Below are 20920 nucleotides of genomic sequence, written 5' to 3' on the forward strand. Positions count from 1 at the left end.
CTCCAGGATGTTAAAAGCATTTCTGTAACCTTTGTGTCCCCTTCTACTGTGCTCTTTGAACTGAATCGTCTCAGGATGACATATGACCCAGATTTTGTCAGAATATCATAGTGGCAGAAGAGGCTAAGCATGTCACCGTGTAAAAGACAAAGTCATCATGATTACTAAGAATATGACTTTGCTAAACCCCTCTTATTACACCTTTTTATATTTTAAAAACATCCATTCTCTGTTTTGCTGTGAATCCAGAGCAAAAGTGCTCAACTGTAAAAGATCAATATTACTATGACACTTTTAAAATGTTCACAAAACAAAACTGAACTTTTTTTTCCTTTTGAGATGACCAAGATGGGAATGTTTAAACAAGAACGCAAAGAATAATTTTTTTAAGCCGGAATCATAAATGATGTAATTTAACTACATATCCAAGGCAATTTTTGTTCTTTTCTTTTTCTGTGGCCTAGTCAGTCCCTTTTGCAGGCACTTTTCAAGACTGTTGGGGCACAAAAAGCTTTAAGTTATAACAACCTTTCAAAAAAGTTTTGATAAAAGTTGCAATATTTCAAAACTAGTTTTCATCTAGAGGCTAAGGATGTGAAACCTTGAAAAGTAGTTGTTTTTCCTAGTTTATTGAAGTGCATTTGTATTTGCACAAGATTGATGAAATTCCTTAATAAATAGTTATTTATTTTACGTAACCGCAAAGAAATGCACTGGATTGATGAAGTTCCTTAATAAATAGTTATTCGTTTTTAAATAAAGCAAACTTTTTTTACTGCAGTACTGCATATTTATTTACACAAAAATGACCAATAATATATTCATATTGAAAAGTTAAATATTAATTAGAAAAAAAAGTTGCCATGCTAAGGTTTAATTTCCTATAGTAGTATAGTATAGGTTTTAAACTAAATGTAGGTATTGGTCACCAGCACAATGTTGCAAGGAGAACAACACAGTTTACCTCCTCTACCCAATGTCTTCCTGCTTGACGCTCTGCATTAAGGGATTGGATTTGGGGGGGTAAACCACCAAATGGTTCCTGAGTGCCACAGAGAGTGCAGCTCACCACTCCCCAAGGGGATGGGTCAAATGCAGAGGACAAATTTCACTCACCTCAGTATATGTTTGACCCTCTAAACTTGATTAGTGAGGACAGTTTAACAAGTAGAACTGAACTTGTTCAAAATGAGAGCGATGGGCCAAAGATGAGGGGAGTTTCCTGTTTTCAGAAAAAGGTGAAGAAAACTGCTGAATTTGATGGGATTGGTGCAATACAAGTAATATCTGCACTGTCCCTTTACTGTTTGTTCAAAGACAAATGAAAAATAGTTATGGATTATTGTAAAAAAAATATCTGGTGAGGAGAACAAAATCGACAGCTGTTAAAACTTTAGTGTGGTTTCCAAAAATATTTTTGTCTTTTTATATATGTAATTCTTGGCAGCAGAAAACACCTACATGTAACAGGCTTTATAGATATAGCTAAACAACTATCACATTTAATTCAACGGATACATGGAGTCATTGAAACTTGCAAAAGAGCAATTGTTTCCAATGTCTACAATGTACAGTGGTGGATAAAACCATCTTAGCGGGTACAACGACGTAACTACTCCGTCACACTCACAGTCACGTGTATGACACGCCGGCATTTCTGTGCTCGTTGCTGTGTGTGTGTTGATTACAGCAATAAGCTGATTAGTTTTTATGCAAGACTAAGCTGTATGACTAACCGATATGAGGCACAACAGAGAAACGTGAGCATAGAACTCCAACTCAGCAGTTGTGATATCGCACACTCTAACACATGGCTAGACTCAAGTGATGCAGAGCAGTCCGGTCCAGTCTGTGTCCACATAAAACCCAAGGCTCTGGTTATTCAGTTGAAACTAGGAGACCAACTCAAGTCATTTAATAAAAGATGCTGGTCCTTGAGTAGTTAGAAGCTCATAACTAAGAACACCTAAAGTGATCTTTAATTATTTAAAATAGCATTTAACATATATTAAAAAATGTTTTACAAAAATGAAAGCAACTGCTGGAGCTTTTTTATCTTATAAAACCTTTAAATACAACAATGAAGTTATTTATTAGTTAAACTATTGATTTATTCACTTATTTCTTTGTCAACGGGTATCTAATTTGACACAAGTCTTCGGACATGGTATAGAAATACTTTCATAATAATATCTAATTAACATGTAAGCACCTGTAACAGGTGCTTACATGTTTGACCTTGCAATAAAGTAAACAAAGTCTTGATTGCAACTTTCATCTAACTCATGACATGATGGTAGCTGTGAGAACTTCTTAGCGTTAGAGATATGCTTCAAGAACTCTTTAGTCACGAAGATAAGCTCTAATAACTAGGGTTTCTAAAACTCTATCTGTAAGTAGAGCTAAGCGCGCTGACAGATCAGACAAATGTTCAACTCAAGAAGCCTAAGGTGAGTAAATGAACATGCAGACGGCCAAGAGTTAGAAAATATGGGGGCTGTATTGACAAGAATACAGAAATAAACAGAACAGCCAAGTACTGTAAACAGATGTTGTGTAAAGTCCAGTTCTTTGTTTTCTCTTGTGTTGTTCAGGACAATCTTGTTGTTGGAGTCGTTCTGTGTTTCTGTTCATTGTGGTTCATTGGGTAGCTCGTCGTCCAATACAGGTTCAGTTAAGGTTGTTATAAATTCCAGAACATGAATGGAAAGGGGAAAAAAAACCTGACTGAAGAGCAGCGGACGGTTTGATCTTGTCAGGATGAAACCGCAATGGTTTTAGTAAAGCAGGATCTTGGTGACGAGACGCGTTCCAAGGCACACCTTAAACAGCAGCCAAAGCCAAGAAGCATAACCTCAAGTTTACTTTGCCACAATATATATAAACATGCAGACATATGTAAAGAAAATTAAACTTCAAAGTGCATTTCTGAGTATTTATTCAACATGCTGTGAACCATCAGCAGATGAAAAAAATACCATTTGAAAAAGAGTCTATTTGTATTTGTTACGTAAAATATACAACAGGCCACAGGCTCTCTGCTCCGCTCCATTCTGATGCATCCACTAGTAGACAGGTAGATGCATGTGCATCTTCATTTTCCTTGTTTCAACCCGCACGTGGCTTAAAACTGTTCGGCTGGATAGCTACAATATTGCTCATCATATTTGTTGCACTGGTAATGTTAGGTTGGGGGTGTGAAGGGCGATAAGCGAGTGGGAGAGAGCGTAAACAAAGGGATGATGGGAAGTGGGGGTAGGCTTACGCCACATCGACAGTCCCAACTACAACTAAGAGGCAAATTTGTAATGAGCTCATGTAGCTCTACAGAAACTATGTCCTATTTGGGTTAAACCAATATAATCATAATCAAAAGATCACTGGGAACGCTTGTAAAATAGATCAAAAGATGATTTGACTGGGACTTTAAAGCATTATGTCTTGTAATCTTTGTACATGAACCTGTGCATCCATCACACTTCCGTCTTGGAAAACTTTACATTCAACTTCAGAGCTGGGCTCAATCCTCATCCTGGTTGTAATATGTTCTGAGAGACACAATAGAATGCAAGTTTTTTTGTTTGTTTGTTTTGTTTTTCAGAGTTGAATTTATATCACAACTGTTTTAAACTTGTTTATAGCTTAACAGATTTGTATTGAAACATATAAACTTTATTGAAAGATAGACTGTTGGCACAAAAAGCCCAAAAGGGACCGACAGCTCCTTTTTTCATCTTTGTGCAGCTGTTCTGCCATGTCCATGATATGGAATAACTTATAAAACAAAATCCAAAGAAGTGGAGGACAAAAGAAATCAAACCTGCAATGCACATCACAGGTATGACTAAAAATAAACTATTCAATTACACCTCCCATATGCAGAATAGGCATCCTGAAATTGTCAGAGGAAATTTAAAGCTTACTAATACACTAGGTAAATCTGACATAATATTCCAGAGACCACATATACAGTATATAGTGAGCATATTATGATGAGAGAAGATCTGGGCTCTTTGTGTTAATTCAGTAACACCCATTTGTGAACTATTCATTACATTTAGAGTCTCTTAGGCCATGATATAGACAAGATGCCCACAAAACAATCAAGTAATGATACATTAGAGTTATAGCATTAAAAAAAATGCTAGAAACTGTTGGTAGTCATCCAAACCGCATCAGTCATTAAAATACTCACTTTTTTTAGGGAAAATAGAAGTTAGTATATATTTAAGTGTATAAAAACAGGTGTGGAATGGAAAAAACAGCATCTTATTAATGAAAACTGACAAGAAATGCTAATGCCAGGAAAGCCTAAACCTGTAGGGAGAAAATCCCTTCAAACCAGCTTAGAACTAAAAGGCTGAGACACACTAATAAATTAAAACCTATACTGCATCAGACCTAAATGAAAGAGATTGGTGCAAACACTTTATTTATAGCATCAAACCACTTAGGGTTCAATAATTTGTAAAATAATTCAACTTAAGAAATGTAGAACTAAATAAACAATCATGAATGAGACAGGAGTTCATGACAGAGAACAGTAGACACAGCAGGCACAAACACATGCAGCCCATGAAAGATGCTGAGGTTGGCTTTGATCTCCAAGAAACAGATTCACATGATGCAAAGCTACACTGATAGAGTGATTTGTAGCCTGGAGGTGGGTTATCATAGAAGAAGATAAAAGAAGATAAAGAGGTGGGGGATAAAAAAAAGTGAGAAAAAAAATAAATATAGTCCAGCTGTCTGGCAAGCCTTTCAGCTCTGCAACCTTTAGATATGATGTGCCCTGCATCTTAGTCGGGTCAAGTCTTCTCACTAACAATGGGCAGGATAATTTGAGGGAATAGTTTACTCACCCATTATGTTTGAGTTCATAAAAGGTGTTGGGGATAATCCTTCATTGGGCACTAATCGACTGTCACTCAAATGATCGGCGTAATGAGGGCTGTCTGCAAAACCCTGAGGGAAAAGACCAGAATATTAGGCACATTCGAAAGGAACTTAACTTCCACTATAGAATAACATACATTTGTTGAAGATGGAAACATCACTTTTATATTTTCTAAAAGAATATATATAAATACATTTTTAAAAGGTGTGCTTAGAAATCCACTCCCTCCAAAAAAAATTATAAATAAAATATTAGATACAATCATGAAGTGACAGTTCTCACTTCAAACTAAAAATATGTCAACATGTATGTTACAACTTAGCATATTAAGTGACAGTTAATTTTAATGTAAAATTTGCTAACCTTATATCTGTATTTTTAATTTTTTTGTAAAATCTACTTTTAACATTTTACAATTGTGCCTTTTGTGTGCTGACACATGAATTTAGCTCCACTCTTTTTTATTCCAGGCACTTTCTAAAATATGGCTTTTATAAAATATTTATATTGGGGTCAATAAATATGTGCGACACACTTTCAGATTTGACTATTCTGAATAAACACACCAACTTTTCTGAATTATGAAGTATTTACATGTTGTATTTCTTCTATGTTGTATGCCACAGACTTGTTTGCTGATCATCAGACTGCAGGGTTTATTCAAAACAGGAAACCACAAATAGATCAATTTGAAAATCATTTCCGGGTACCTGCAGCTCAAAAAGAAAAAAAATGCCTTTTTCTCTGGCTGCTTTATATTGGTGTTTCCCCAAACAGTTATCAGCTTCAGGGGTTTAGGTCTAAATATTGGTCACAGTATGGTTTGAAAGACCTTGGGGTCCTGGGTAATAAAAAATGGTGTGTTAGAGAGTTAATCCCAAGCCTTTGAAAAATCCTCCTCTACTTGAATCAAAAACCAAACTACACCAACAAGCAGCAGTGGGTTTGAATTTCAGTGAAGCTATTTTGAACAAGTCACAAACAAAAAAAAAGGTTTGTAATTATCTATATATTTTATGAGTGGATAGTGATAGATACATTTCAAAGGCGGTGCAGTGATGTGCTGCGGCGAGGGATTTCCCATTGTGCCGCTGCCAGGCTGCACGCGCCGTTAATCGCACCATGAACTGACTCAATAACAACAACAGTCCCGTGAGAAGAACTCACAAAGTCATAAGCAAACAAGGACTTACATATTAAACACTGCAAAACTAAAATCACAAAAATGTCTTAAAATTAACCAATGGAGGCTTTTCTGAAATCCTGTTGATCTGAACATTTTACATTTCAGAATGAGCTTTCATATGTAGTAGGTTAATTTTAGAGCTGGTTCCAGTTGAGACAAACATATTTAATCACACAGAACATACGGTTCTCCACAGATAAAGAGCTAAGTGTATATAGCTGCCTCTCTGGTGAGTCTCTTGAGGGGACTCCAGCTGGTGACAATGATCTTTGTTTCACTGTTGCTCTAATCGGCAGTTTTCTCTTGGCACTACAGTTCATGAACCAGTGTGGCATCGACTGAACTTTCGGCTTGTGGATGGTCTGACAGACTTCAGTAGGTAATTGCGCTAAAGAAAGTGAAGGTGTAGCCTATTGGTTAAAGAGACTCAATACAGAGGCAGCCAGACTGCTTGAAAGAAAACATAGCCGTGACAAGTCTAGTTTAATGACTAAACTGTGGGAACAAAATATGATTATTATGATAATTTGTAAATTTAGAGAAATAAATTATCACCACATACACATGCTGTACACGTAGGTATGTTAACAAAATGCTTAGTAGGGTGGCCATAGAGTTAGGGAAGTCTTTAAGACTTTAAGAGGCCTTTTTTAAAATGCTTTTATAATCAAAGAAAAGACAATGTCTACAAAATAAATGAACATCAGGACTAATTTAACAAAAACATTATGCTTTTTAAGTTTTAAGAAACTCAAGCAAATGAAAAAAATATATTTTTCAATCATTTTAATGCTCTAGATTTAGCCACCACAAAAAGTCATTATTTCCGAGCCATTACTAGTTAAATTTGAAGTTTCAAGGAACCACATACTTGCACACAGTTTCTCATTAACTGGCTTTTGAGAAATTATTTCTCACCAGTTAAAACTTTAAGACAGAAATTCTTTTTTTCTATTGACACAGTGGAGATTTTACCACATTAGTAAGACAAAGAAAAAAATTACAATCCGTTCACTTGGATTTTAAGACAATTTAATGATCTCCACAGCCTTGATATTAATGATTTCTAAGACATTTTAAGGTTCCAAAGACACCCCACAAAAATGTGTCTAAAATCACAATACCTTGGAACCTGTTAGAATAATTAATCTCTTTGAATGAGTCAACTCAGATGTGAGTTTTGACAAAGCTGAGAGTAGAAGTTAAAACAGCTAGGCAGTTCTGTTATATCTATGGGAAAAGATGTATTAATTGAAATAAAAAACAAAACTAAGTAAAGATACACTGTTTTTTAGAAGAATAAGGAATGTTCATGGCTCAAAGTCTTAGTTGGAATTATTCAACATCATAATAAGCCAAAATCTAGTCCAATATATTATCCCTTCTTTAAAATTTGTGCTTCAGATTTGTTAAACTTTGTAGCAGAAACATCTACACATTAGGCACAGTAAGACGTCTGAAGCTAAAAGTTAGTGCTGCTTTCAAGAGAGTTAATTTTCTAAATAACACAAAAAAATAAAAAATAAAATACATGTTCCCTAACCCTGCACAATAGCATTTAGAGCCCTTTTATCACTTCCTAAAATGTCATGTCTAATCCAAAAACTGAAACCAAAACTAGATGAATCATTGAGTAAATCTGGGAAATAAAAGTGATTAAGATCAAGGCAATTTAAAATTGTTTTCCTAAGAAGGTGTTACTGCTTATTTGTCTTTCGTCACTCCCAACACTGGTGGCCTAACACATGCTGTGGTTATTGCCACAGGCCCACATTAGCACTTCCAGCTATAACTGTAAGATCACTGTCGCAGCAAGCCGGGGAGGCGTTACGCCTTACTCCCTGATCACTTGCCACAGCATTTAAACAGACATTTTTTTCTTCGCACACACTGTGCTGCATCCCAAGTGAGTTTGTGTCTGGCTGCATGTGGCTGCTTGGTCATGATGATATAGTCATGATGGATGTGTGTGGGGTCGAGTATCAATTGGGGCAGGGCACTAGGGAAGCTGGGATTGTCTTGCGGAGGCGGTGGGCACAGCCTTGTCTGTCATACCGCCAGCCTACAGCCACAACTGCCCGGGAAACAGCAGCTGGTTGGGAGCCAAGGTCAGCGCGACAGGGCTCCAGACTGCTCACAGTTGACTGATCACACATTCACAGTAGCAGCTCCAACAAGCTCTAGGACAAAATTACATTTTGCTGTTGCAGACTGAAAACATGAAGGCTTTTGGAGTTTCTTGAAAAGTGTTTGGACAAATATTTTGAAGGAAGCATGAAAGAAGAGTCACAAGAAATAAGATTAAACCAATGTTGCCTTGTAGCAAAAGTAATTGTTAACATCTTAGTTCCTCTTTTCTTTCTTATATAAATGTTGTTATAGAAGTAGATAAAAGAAGATAAAGAGGTGGGGGATAAAAACGTTTGCCAAGGATTTAAGCACTAAACTCTGTTTCTGTGTCAGATAATGCCAAAAAAAACCTTTTGATTCAATTTAGCTAAATCAATGTATTGTGATCTTAAAAGCTTCATTTTTTTGTATTAAGCTGACCAAACTGAGAACAGGCTAAAGCAAATGCATCATTGTTGGAGTTTTCAAATGAATCATAAACAATTTATGAGAACAAGTCTTGATTTTTTTCCTCCTTAATTTAGCACATGAAGGCATAATATTAAGATTTATTTTGCAGGACTGACAATTGTATATATTCCCTTTGTGTTCTACTTTAAGCCAAAAAGGCCCCAAAACAAACCTAAAGCATCTTGAAAAGATGAATGTATTTAAGCCTTTTACAGTATGCAGGGTTACATGTCAAAATATCAGTATTGGTCAATAATTGCATAGTAAAGGGATTACAGTCCTTCTCCAGACCTAAATATTCCTTGAAATATTTAGCAGTGTACATATTCTTAACTAGAATATGAGCATGACTAAACTCATCAAGCTTATCTATGAGTTTTGAACTAGTATTACATTTTTAATAAATGAAAGCAAAGGTTAGAGCAAAGAATATGTGTTCTGTATTAATCAACACATTTAAGTTGGCATGTTGGATATGACCATAATGTGATGTTGTGCATCCCTATTTTTTTTAACTGGTAAAAACATCAGATTAAATGCAAATTGCTAAAATAAAAAAAAATACAATAAAAATCAGTGTTTTCATGGCATCACTTTGCTCCAAATGCAGAAATACTAATTAATAAATCACAAAAAATGCTAATAAAATTTGTTTGAATAGGAGTGTTGTGCTTTTACCTTATTCTTCCAAATACTTTGAATTTATGTTACATATATGAACAAACTGGGTTTATGTGATACCGTCTTATTAGAAGCTAACTACTTTTATATTTAAAATAACATGGTTCATGAATCGTGTCAAAACATTTTCTGTTAAGTAAATATATAGCAAAGTAAAGTGTATAAGCAAAAGTAATGTAGTGTAAAAAATGGACAATAAGCATTCAACTGAACCACAAGGAAATTACACTGAAATATTTATTGGGGAAAATAATATGCCAAAAACAGCTTTAAACTTGACTGCTGCAGCAGAATTAAACATGATTATCCAAAGCCAGAGAGCTCAGGCCATTACACAAAACATGTGCTTCAAACAAACATATAGCCATAGAATCCTGACTCTACGAGACGATTCAATTGTATTTGGGACACAAGTATCATGTATTATATAGGGAGCGTACTAGCAGCTGTGTTCAAGTGCCTGCGATGAGGCCCTATGGATGTGAAAACAGCTGGCTGCTGGCTAATGCTGTGCCTTGTAATGTCAGAATCACTCATTTACACACACCTGCAGCAACGATATCTCAAGCATCTCTATCTTATAATTCAAATCAAGTTGCCTATGTTACCATAGCCTGTAGATGTTCTTTCGGGAAGGGCACAGAGAAATAAACAAGGTAACGCAGCGCGAGTGCCTCTGACATTTAGCTGAATTCTAATAGAAAGTGACAGGAGATTGACATTAAATGAAATTCATACAGGGCATCCAGAACAACCAATGTGTGAGGGACAAACAGACTGGAGGAAGCTGTTCACACAAACTGTGAGAGGCTTTTCCTTATAAGAAACAAGGAGCTTCATGATTCCCATTCATTGTCATTCGATTCTGTGTGTTGTGCTCAAGTTTATTATTGCATAAAAACGGTTAAAAAGCTTAAATTACTGTTACAACAACATTTTACTCTAAGAAAAAATAGCAATACGTCAAATAAAGTGCAGCTAGGAGACGAATCATGCTGATGTCAATGATGATCTAATCTTTAAAGACCCATTCCAATGAAAATTGTGCTTTGAACATGCTCTTGTGGCATTTTCTGATGATGGGGACATATATAAATAAAGAAAAATAAGCTCAAAATTGTGTTTCTGGGTATTTTTTTTTTCAAACAGATGTGAATCAGGAAAAAAATGCCAAATAAAAAGAGCTTATTTGTAATAAAATACGATGGGCAGACTACAAAGGTCTCTGCTCCAAGGTATCAGCAATAGGGATAGGAAGGGGGGCGGGGTTGCTCAGCACCAACGGTCTCGCCCAATCTTGGGTGGAAAAAAAAACGAATGTAAATTGCATTTTATCAGTTTTTGCATTAACATACTGCAATAAAACAAACAACGTTATGAGATCCATTAGATATTTTGATGCTAAAACTAAACCACTCAATCATGTTAGAAAAAAAAACTTTTTGAAGAATTTGCTAACCTATTAACTACTACAATACTGTAGTTTTTTCAACCACTCCCATGTGGAAAGTATTAAGACATTCTTTATACAGACTTTGTTTGGAGCAGTACTTCAAATTTAACCAAATAATAGATTTTTTCTGCACCTAATATAAATGTTTAGAGCTGATAAAATTGTGTTTCACAAGGTTTTCCTTTTAAATTATAATCTCACTTGGCTGTGTTACTCACTCAAACGGTAAAAACATTCCACCAGCAATGAGAACACCAGCCAATCCTCTCTCCCACAGAGATATATATCTATTATAGGTCAAAGAACACGGCTTTCACAGGGATGAGGTGAGACTAAAACACATTGTGAATTTACCACTTTGATGTAATGAGTGTTAAATGATGTGCTGTGGAGCGGAAAGGCCACTCAGAGGCATCATTTTGTGGGTCATCTTACCCGAGAGGACTCATAGGTAGGACTGGACTCGCCACCTGAGGCCCAGGATGCTTGGTTGGTCCTCTCATCTATACCTGTCAGAAAAAGAGATCCGCAACTCAATCAGCAAGTCAAGATTACTCACTGAGCCGTTAAGTGCTCTCTGATGTTACACTCTCACACACAGACAAACATGTTCTGAACATTGGAGTGGCAAAAAAACCAACTATTCACACATTTAGGCAGTGTACCTGTGGCTGTGCTTTATAATATATTCTGTATTTATAATCACTTCAGGAACTTGTCTTTAAAATTTTTGGTTTTGAATTATTTGCCAATCTAGTTCACTCTTCAAGTTTAATCCAAGTTCTTCTAATATCTTCTTGATTTATGGCAAAAACATTATTGACTTTACCTTTTTAAGTTATGATGTTTAAAAATAGACAAACAAGAATTTTTGTGCAGAATGTACAATAAACACTTCACACATCCATCCGTCTTGTATACCTGCTTCTACATGTGCAGGGTCACAAGGATGCTGGAGCCTATCCCTGCCACTGAGCCTGCCCCAGCAAAGGCAGGATACACCCTGTACAGATCGTTAGTAACAATCCACATGGTAAATTTAAATCTTCCCCAATGCTAAATCCAATGGGAATATTTTTGTCCATCAACATTTGTAAATGTTTTGTAGCCTTGGTGTGTTTTGATCACTGCTAAACAAAAAGGCAGGCCTCTTTTAGGATTGTATAACATTGAATTTGTTTACATTTTTCAAAAAAAAAAAAAAGTATCTTCTTTGAACATTTTTGGGGGAAAGCAACAAATCCTTTGAAATAAAAAAATAAGTACCAAGAGAAACATAAAACTAAAACAGACACAAAACCAGACAAAACAATACAGAAAAAAACCCAAAATAATTTGCAGTGTGGCAACAGGATTTATATGCCTCATATAAAATGATGATTTCACATTTGAAAATATATGGAGCAAAAAACATAACCTGACAAAACCAATACTTGAGCTTAACAAAATCTTCTATGTTTCAGAAATAAAGCAGACAAACATAAATCAATAATGCCAACCAAAGTGTCAAGCTAGAGCATCTGGCATATGTTCAAAAATATAATATCTGGCCTTTGAAATCTAATTTATGAGATACACTCATTAAAAACATTTGAAGCTTCAATTCTTCTTGCTGTTTGAAACAATATTATGTTGTAGTAACAACAAAAACCCTCTACAAATAATAATAAAAGAAAATGTAGCTGCAGTCAGGGTGAAGCATCAACATTTTCCAAGTTATTGATTGTCCCTGCAATAATTCCATCTGTTTCAGTAAAATGCAATAGCATTTATTCATTTTCAACCTCAAATAAAGAATAATCCGATTAAAGAAATTGTGTGTGCTGGGAAAGCAAAACAATATTGCAACCAACAAACAGAACTTTGTAAAAATAATAATAATAATCTTTAACTTGTAAGTTTTGGAGTTATTACCAGATGCTTCTGTAGAGCAATTTTAGACAGGCAATCAAGGATATACAGTTAGCAAGAGGAGGTCAGACATCTAAAATGAAGGATACATGTTTTGATGCTCAGTTTTTACTTTAAAAGGCCCATACCATGCTTTTCATAAGTCTTTCAGAGTAAACTATATCTATAAGATCACATAAAACCTTTGTCTCACACTTTATGAAGTGTGAGCTCTTTTCCTGAGTTTACCCGGAAATAAGACGCCTTGATCTCTGATGCTCCGCCTTTCGCTGCTTGAGGGTGCCGCCCATTTCATGACATCAACCTAGAGTCGACCTCGGCATCATGTCAGCGTTTTTCCCACAAAAACAAACAACATCCGACTACTTGCAAAGATATATATAGATAGCGTTTATCTGCCTTTAGTAGTCCCGGCCATCGCTACACCGGTTGAAACAATGGCCGGGGCTAGCGGCTGAGCTAACTGAGCATCGAAGCTAGCAGCTGAGCACCGCTAGCTGAGCGACAAAGTTAGTGGTCGATCACCACTAGCTGGACGACTATATTAGTGACTGATCACCACTCGCTGAGTGGAGAAATTGGGGGGTTGTGTTAGTTTGGGGGGCGGCTCTGGCAGCACAGAATCTTCCTGAAAGGGGGCTGTTCTCAATTTGTGACATCAGCTCATGAGGACCCGCTTGTCTTCGTGGATTGGGAGGGGCTGGTGTTCAGAGTGCAGGTTTTTAGAGTAATGCTCAGATATAGGTGAACAGATCAAAATACTGCTTTTGATCTGTTTGAATATGATAATACACTTAAAAGCTCAAATAGTTGATTTTGCATGACATAGGCCTTTTAAAAGTCATTTTTTTTATGCATAAGTAGTTATTTGTGTAAAACAAATCTCCACATTAATGCAAAAAATATATCAAGAAGTATATGACTATTAAATACTAAGAATTTTAAAAATTGATAATAAAAAAATCAGGCTTAAAAATACATTTTATTTGCAATTTTTTCATGCATTTCAAATTATGTGCAGCAAAACATTTGCTATTCAGAAATGTGAAAATCTAATTACAAACTAAGGTAGAAAGCCAATGACATGTCTCTAAGCAGAAGTAACACTTGACTGAGCAGAGCTTTCGATAAGTTTCATCCTGACAAACATGATGCTTTGCAGCCTGCACGCAGCAAATTCATTTCCTCTTCGGCATTAGCTTTATGGGGAAAAAAAAACATCCCAGTCATTTAGTCTCACTATTTTTGGCTTGCAAATGTATTTTCCTTTATAGTTGTGTTACACTTAAGTACCAGTAATCCAGATATACCAACGTGACTTTCATTGTTAACTGAGGCTTCTCTGCTAGTGTACAGTTAATGAAGTATTTGTCTGACTGCATTTGTCAGATTTGCATCTCCTGAAAGGGACCAAGAGACCCTTATCTAGTCAAAGCAAAAAAAAAAAAAGCCAGGACAGTGAGATTACTCACTGATACAGCCAGCAAAGGGAGACAAACTCAGTTTGTTACAGTAACTGCAAACTAAATACAACCAAATACATTTGCATTAGGAAAAAAGTTCTTAAAATTTATAACAGACATCACCTATTTTTAGCCTCGCAAACAGTTTACGGTAAGTCATAAAGTATATGAAAAATCTTTTTTTATTATTTTTTTATTCAAAGCATTGGGAGGTAGCAGTAGACACATCCACTGGTTTGTAATCTTATTTCAAATATTTTGATTGTAAAAAAAAACAGATTAAACTTAAATTATACTTTCAGTAAAAACCCATGCACACATAGAAGTGACTAAAAGTGATTTTCTAAATTACTTTTAGCATTTTGCTAAAGTATTTTGTGTTTTGTGCTTAGTGGGGAGAACTCGGTGACAGATATAAGTCCACCTAAAATTAACTACACCGAGAGAGCAGAGCTGAGTTTTATTTAATCTTAAACTCTGTGCTTCCATTTACCAACATCCTCTGAGGGAAAACAAACCTAAAAAAAACACAGAATGTATCACTCGGACAGTTATATACAATCAAATCATGGGTGAGGATTCTTGACTAGACTCTTTCCTATTTAATCATTTTTTGTGAATCTTTCAGATGCACACGGAAAGGACTTTATGGTATACGGGTGACAGCAACCTTATTCCCACTCTGTGTTGTTGCGAACATGAGATCTTCATACTAAGCTCTGCTCTCTGTTGCTTACAGATGAAATTTCACCACCAGGCTTTTTGTTTGAGCTGAAAGGTGTATGACAAAAGGTCACAAAAATCACAAAAACAAACGCTCTGTTTTTTGTAATCCAAACTGGCCCATCTAACTGAAAAAAGTTTGCATCTTTAGTAATAGTTTTATTCTGAAAATATGATATAATTAAGAATAAGTACAAAACCTTATGTAAATCAGAAATTAACCTTTTACAGGTGCATCTAAAATGTTTCCAAAAAAGAGGCTTGTATTCCTGAATATGTTGATATGACAAGTATCCATAAAGACACAATGAAGCTAGAGCTTCTGGGCTTTTCACAATAAAATGCTTTTTGCAACAGCAGCAACGCAATCCTGCAGCTGATGGGCTGAGGTCAGTTTCACTGATTGCTGCAATTGTTTTTAAGTATTTGAACATACAATTAAAACAGTTTTAAAAACTGTAGATCTTACAGAAACTCTCTAAAGTCCAGCTGATTTGAAGTCCCAGCACAAGGTGTTTCCGAAAGGCTTGTTTAGCGATGGTATTGTCGTATCTGGGATTTAACTTTCAGTGGGAGCATGCTGAGAAGAATAGCTGTGATTAACAACAGCTGCCACAACACCGACCAGACCTCAGCACGACCGTAGTGGAACATAAGAGCCATAATGCTGCCCAGGAACATTAGCTCTAAAATAACAACCGCTCATCGATCAAACCAAACGCCCATAAATAAAAGCATGCGCGGTAAACCTCACAAAAACTGAATGTGTCCGCAGAATATGAGTTACAACTTTTATGGTAAACTATGATTAGATTTTTTTAAACTTATATATTTTTTTGTTGTGCTTAGCGATTAAAAGTTCATTTTTTTTAAGCCAGAACCAGATGCATGTGCAGCCGGTCATACCCCAAAACATCCAACTATACTCCACTTTGTGAAAAATTACCCATTTCACAGCAACCATCCCCTGCCCCACTGCACACTAAAGAGTCAATGGCCTCATCAGATTTGCATCATCAACACAGCCGGAAGGGAGGAATGATGAATCTCTGTTAGAGCCACTTCGGCTGTTTTTCAATCCATTTCTCTCTGGCACACTTTTGAAGAGTCTCGCCTGCCCCACTCTGCCTCAATTATCTAGCTATGCCCAGCTGAGATGCAGTAATCCAAACCCTCATTCCCTGCAATTTCCACACTTATGTCTGCACACTCACTTGCATTAAGTTCACAATCACTTATGTAGGTGCTTCTTCCCCTACCTTTAGGATCTGAGAGACGGGAGCTCTGACTGTAGTCTGAAGGGAAGGAAGATATTCGAATTATGGACTTTCAGTAGTGAAATATTTAAATAGAAATGTATGCAGATGCAATCTAATTTCAGCTTCCTGGAATCTGAATCCACTTCACAGGTAAAAGTTGTGAGAGGCTTTTTTTTATTGAATACGGAAATGTACCAAAAATGTATATTCCATTTGTGCTACTTTCTAAAATGTTTCCTGCAGAAAAATAACTATTTTTTTCATATATTTCTATTTATTCTTTTAATACTTAAACTTTTTCCTTCTTTACATCATCTCTTTTGAAAGGTACTTAATTTAATAATATTATGTAATAGCTAAAAGAAAATATCAGACATAAGGCTAAACGTAATTGTATGAGCTTTCAAAATAAAGTTAAGAAACATGAATTTCTGTTGGAATCCAAACTTTTATTAAAAATACAATATTTATATTTCAGTGTGGATGACTTTAAACATGGAGTGTCACTTGCAACTCCCCTGTTCATGCTGGTCAACTTCAGCGGGCTTAGAAAAGAACGTTTTTTTTATAATTTCTCAAAAGCTGGCATCCAAAATGTTTTTAAAAATTATATACAGTAATGAGGCAACAAGTTGGCAAATTATCAATTCTGGTAAAGTGGAAAAACTTCAGCAATAATGCACATGATTTCTTTACATTTTTACTTTTTTTTTAAACGCAGCTTTTTTTAAACATTTGAAAAATATGTTAAACTATTGAGGATGCAGTCAGCTTTGTCTTGTAGAAGAATTGCTATATAAAGAAAATGCACAAAATCAATGTATTTTAACAGCTGTAATTTGAATTAATTTTGTTATAATGGTTTCAGGAAGCTTTACTTAACCTTACTTAAAGCTTTTTTTTTTTGCTGTTTACTGAAGAGCACACACAAACAATATATTTCTCAGCTGTATGAATACATGGCTGCAGAGTCCATGTGCAATAGCTCTGTTCTTACTTGTCATTTCTACTCGATGTGGCTCCTTCGTTTCTCAGATAAGTGACTACAACAAAGCATTGTTGATGCACACAACACGTGCATTCAGAAAATATAATGCTTGATTGTTGACTTTTTCTTTTGACACATCAGACAGTGGATCAGCTTCAGTTTAATGTCCTGCAGCTCTAAATGCTAGAAGAAACTATAAAGAATCAAGGAGCACAATTCTGTGCAATTTCAGAAAAAAATTCAGAAACTTGATTTGATTCATCCAAAATATTTTTTACTTAATTTTTATCACGTTCTTCCTGCACACCTTAAGATTTAACATCTTCTCCTAACAGATCATTCACTTTAAAAAATATGTATCTATTAAAGCCAAAATACTCCCATTTATTAATTAAATGATAGCAAACATTAATCCTTCTGACAGTAATGTAAAACCCAATAAAAATTTACAGTATGCACCACAACGGCAAACAGATCAATAAAACATTTACACATGTCAATGAGCTAAACTGTGCTTTGTCCAACATCTTTACTGCAGCGCTGCTCTACAATTCCAGGTGGAGGGATCAGGTTTCAGGCACCAGATGTGAAGTGCACACACACAGATATCACACAGCGGAGGAAGAGGAATCTCAATCCAAGGCTGAAAACTAAGACTCCTTCAGCCGCCATTTATAAATAAGACCAAAAATCAATATAAACAAAGATTGTGGTGAGTAAACAATTGTCTTTTCTGTGTGTCAACAGTGTGCGCATTTCAAAGGAGATGACATATCAGGGAGTTGGATTTCAGGAATCCTACCTGGCGCAGTGAACTGACTACTTCCTAATGTGGTAGGCCGATTTTTCCCTCCACCTACAGGCGGAGAAAACATCTGAAAGGAAGCACAGCAACGTAGAAACAGAATTAAAACAAAGACTCAGCTGGGGTCAAAGATACAATTCCTTGAAAATTTCAAAATTGCGATTTTCAAGACAACTTTTATCCTTTTCATGAAGCAAAATGATCCAAGAAAATTTGTAGGATAAAAACAATTAAAAATATAATATGAAGCTGTAATAATAGTGTTTTAATAAAAAGTTTTTTGCTACTTCCTGGTAGATTAACAAATGCAAACAACATTTGATCCCAAACAACTATTATAAAAATAATTAAATGAATTTGCATCAACTTTATAGATTTTAATTAATAAGTCAACAAAAAGAAAAACATATATCAAGATATATGAAGCATCATAAAGCAAAAATTAAAAAAAGAACTAAATAGTGTGCTTGATTATATGCAAAGTCATTGGTGTCATTTTATGTTTTAAAGTCAAATGAATTCATTGTTGATGATAGAATCAAATACAAAGACATTTGCAACACGGTTGAGTTCTATAAAGCATTTATACTAACTGTCCTGATGCCAGATCACATCAAAATACACAAATCAACATGAACACGCCTGTTATTGAACTTGAACAGTGAAGTGTGACCAAATTGTACATAAATTGTAAATAAGACGTGAATCCTACCGCACTGAAATCCAGCAAGTCACTTAACTCCTTGTCTGTTCCGAGAGCGGCAATCCGCTGCTGTGGGTTCATCCTGGCGGTCTTGAAACCTGCGGAGAACGCAGTCATCAGGTCACATCTTTGCAGCTTTATTGACCGGCGGGGTGCGCAGCCGCGGGGGACGGACGCTGCTGCCTCGTTACGGATGCAGAAATACACACACCGCCGCCGTGAAATAAAGTTGACGAAAGCGTGTCACCGCGCGGAGGCATCAACAGTTTGGTCCCATTATTCTTGGCTAATGATGCTAGAGACACATTTGAAGTGAATTGTTTGAAATGTTGACGGGACCGCTCTGGATGGACGGACCCGCAGCATCTCTGCAACAATGTCACTCTGTAACCACACCGCACGCTGCTGCTGCTCAGACTTCAGTGAGCAGCTGATTGAGCTGCCACCGATTCGCTTTAATGTCAGTCAGATTTTCCAAACGTGACAATGTTTTTCTTTTGGTTGAAGCGCGTAACGTTACTTAGCTAGCTAGCTAACGTTAGCCGCAATTACTCGTTCAAACGGGATGAAAATAGCTAGCGAGCTGCGGACAGTCAGTGGCTTTAGTCTCTGTAGACAGCAGTGTCTTTTCACTCTCACAAATCTTCAATACAGACCAACTCAACACTGACAATGTCAACAAACACTCTTCAAGACAACCTCAGTGTCCAGCACCCCCAAAAAATAACAAAACGCAATGATGGTCCCTCAACTCTCAACTTCTTTCACGGACCTGAAAGCTCCCAGCAAAACTCCCACTGCCTTTTTACCTTTTGTTTGAGTAAAATCCAAACTAGGGTGATCTGGCGAAGAGTCGCTTTCTGGCAGCACGTCTTCCAATTGGCGAATTGGGTGTTTAAAGAGCAATACGAGGGGGAAATCCTCTATATGTCAGTTACGAGTTTTCCTTAGGCAGACATTTTTGCTTTGCAAAAGCCTCAGCACCACGATGACAGTGGTTATTGTATCCCTCCGCCGTGCACGGTGACATGATGGTCCCAGTCAGCAGGAGATGCTGCGGGAGTCAGGCTTTTATCTGCTTCATTATCATCCCGGATCGTCGCTTTTTTGTTGCCCTGCAGCGGTTCAGAAAATTCAATTACGCAACCAAACAACTTGGAAACTGTCGCTCAATTGACATGTCACAATAAGGATTTTCATTGAAATATTTTTGGGGAAAATCCACAGAGCACTTCCTTGTTTTTGTGTTTTTGTATTTTGTATCTTTTAGCATTATATCTATTATTTACATATCCTAATATAGAGATTTCCAACTTGGTGCTGGTTAATCACGTAAGTTGTTTCAATATCCAACCCCAACTATAATCAGAAAGATTAAAGTTTCACAAATTCGAAATATTATTTGATATCAAAATTTCAACATAATTCTTTATTTACTTTTCATTACATCTAATTATCCATACGTATAGACCCAAACATGCTTTGTCAAGCGTATGAGTCTATTATGCATGTAGCCTACTAATAATCATTTTATTATATTACTGCCAGTATTCTGGCTACTTTATAATTTTGTTTGATCCAACAGGTATAGGTCTTCACTGTCACCTATCAGAAAATATAACATTTTCATGGATTGTTGGTCAAAAGTTACAGTATTGCATTGTTTGTAGTGGTATTATCTTCTCCTTTGTGACATTTGAAATATTTTTGATCAAAAAAGGAGATTGTTACACAGCTACAAGTCTTACTTTTGAAGATTTTTATAATATTTAACTTCTTACATGACCAATTTGCTTTTGTTTGAAACTTTTCTCTTTTTTTAAAACCAGGCTTTTACTCTGAAGGATTTCGCCGGAAATGGGCTGGGCATTTAAAACAAGCAAACCTCAAACTTACCGTAAGCATGGGACATCTGAGTGTTTTATTACTAACGAATAAATAGTTCACTTACAGCGAAAAGATAAAGAGCAGGGAAAAAAAACACAGAATAACCTTGCTGATTAGAAAAAAAATCCATCATTTGCATGAAATACTAGATAGGAAAAACAAGAAGAACAATAATAATAACTATATTACTGGAGAGCGTACTGTCTTTTTTCGGTCAAACATACATCCATTTCAAGTGTTTTGAGATTATTTCATACGGATAAAAAGCACTAATCTTACGTCCAGTCAATTATTAATTATTAATTAAGAAGTAGCATAAATTAAAATGAAAGCTTTTCCCCCATACAGTTCTTTACATGAGCTTAAACAACGATTATGTACAAT

At 35.9% G+C, this 20920-nt stretch overlaps 1 protein-coding gene across 9 annotated transcripts in view; it reads right to left on the reverse strand.

Moving 5' to 3' along the window:
- The window catches only part of tcf12 (transcription factor 12), a 59811-nt gene extending 40133 nt beyond the window's left edge, over positions 1-19678 (reverse strand). For 2 of the 9 annotated variants that reach the window (XM_036210401.1, XM_036210399.1), the window contains exons 1-5: positions 19459-19678; positions 18659-18747; positions 17944-18016; positions 11233-11306; positions 4863-4965 (exon numbers count right to left, since the gene is read on the reverse strand). In XM_036210401.1, coding sequence (XP_036066294.1) covers positions 4863-4965; positions 11233-11306; positions 17944-18016; positions 18659-18730 — 322 coding nt within the window. In that variant the 5' untranslated portion in view covers positions 18731-18747; positions 19459-19678. The remainder of the gene's footprint in view (positions 1-4862; positions 4966-11232; positions 11307-17943; positions 18017-18658; positions 18748-19458) is intronic. The other 7 variants (XM_024294930.2, XM_024294927.2, XM_024294932.2 and 4 more) reach the window with 5 other exon arrangements.
- Positions 19679-20920: the final 1242 nt, after the last annotated feature.

Source organism: Oryzias melastigma, linkage group LG3 (assembly GCF_002922805.2).
Source record: "Oryzias melastigma strain HK-1 linkage group LG3, ASM292280v2, whole genome shotgun sequence".
NCBI classification, from domain to species: Eukaryota; Metazoa; Chordata; class Actinopteri; order Beloniformes; family Adrianichthyidae; genus Oryzias; species Oryzias melastigma.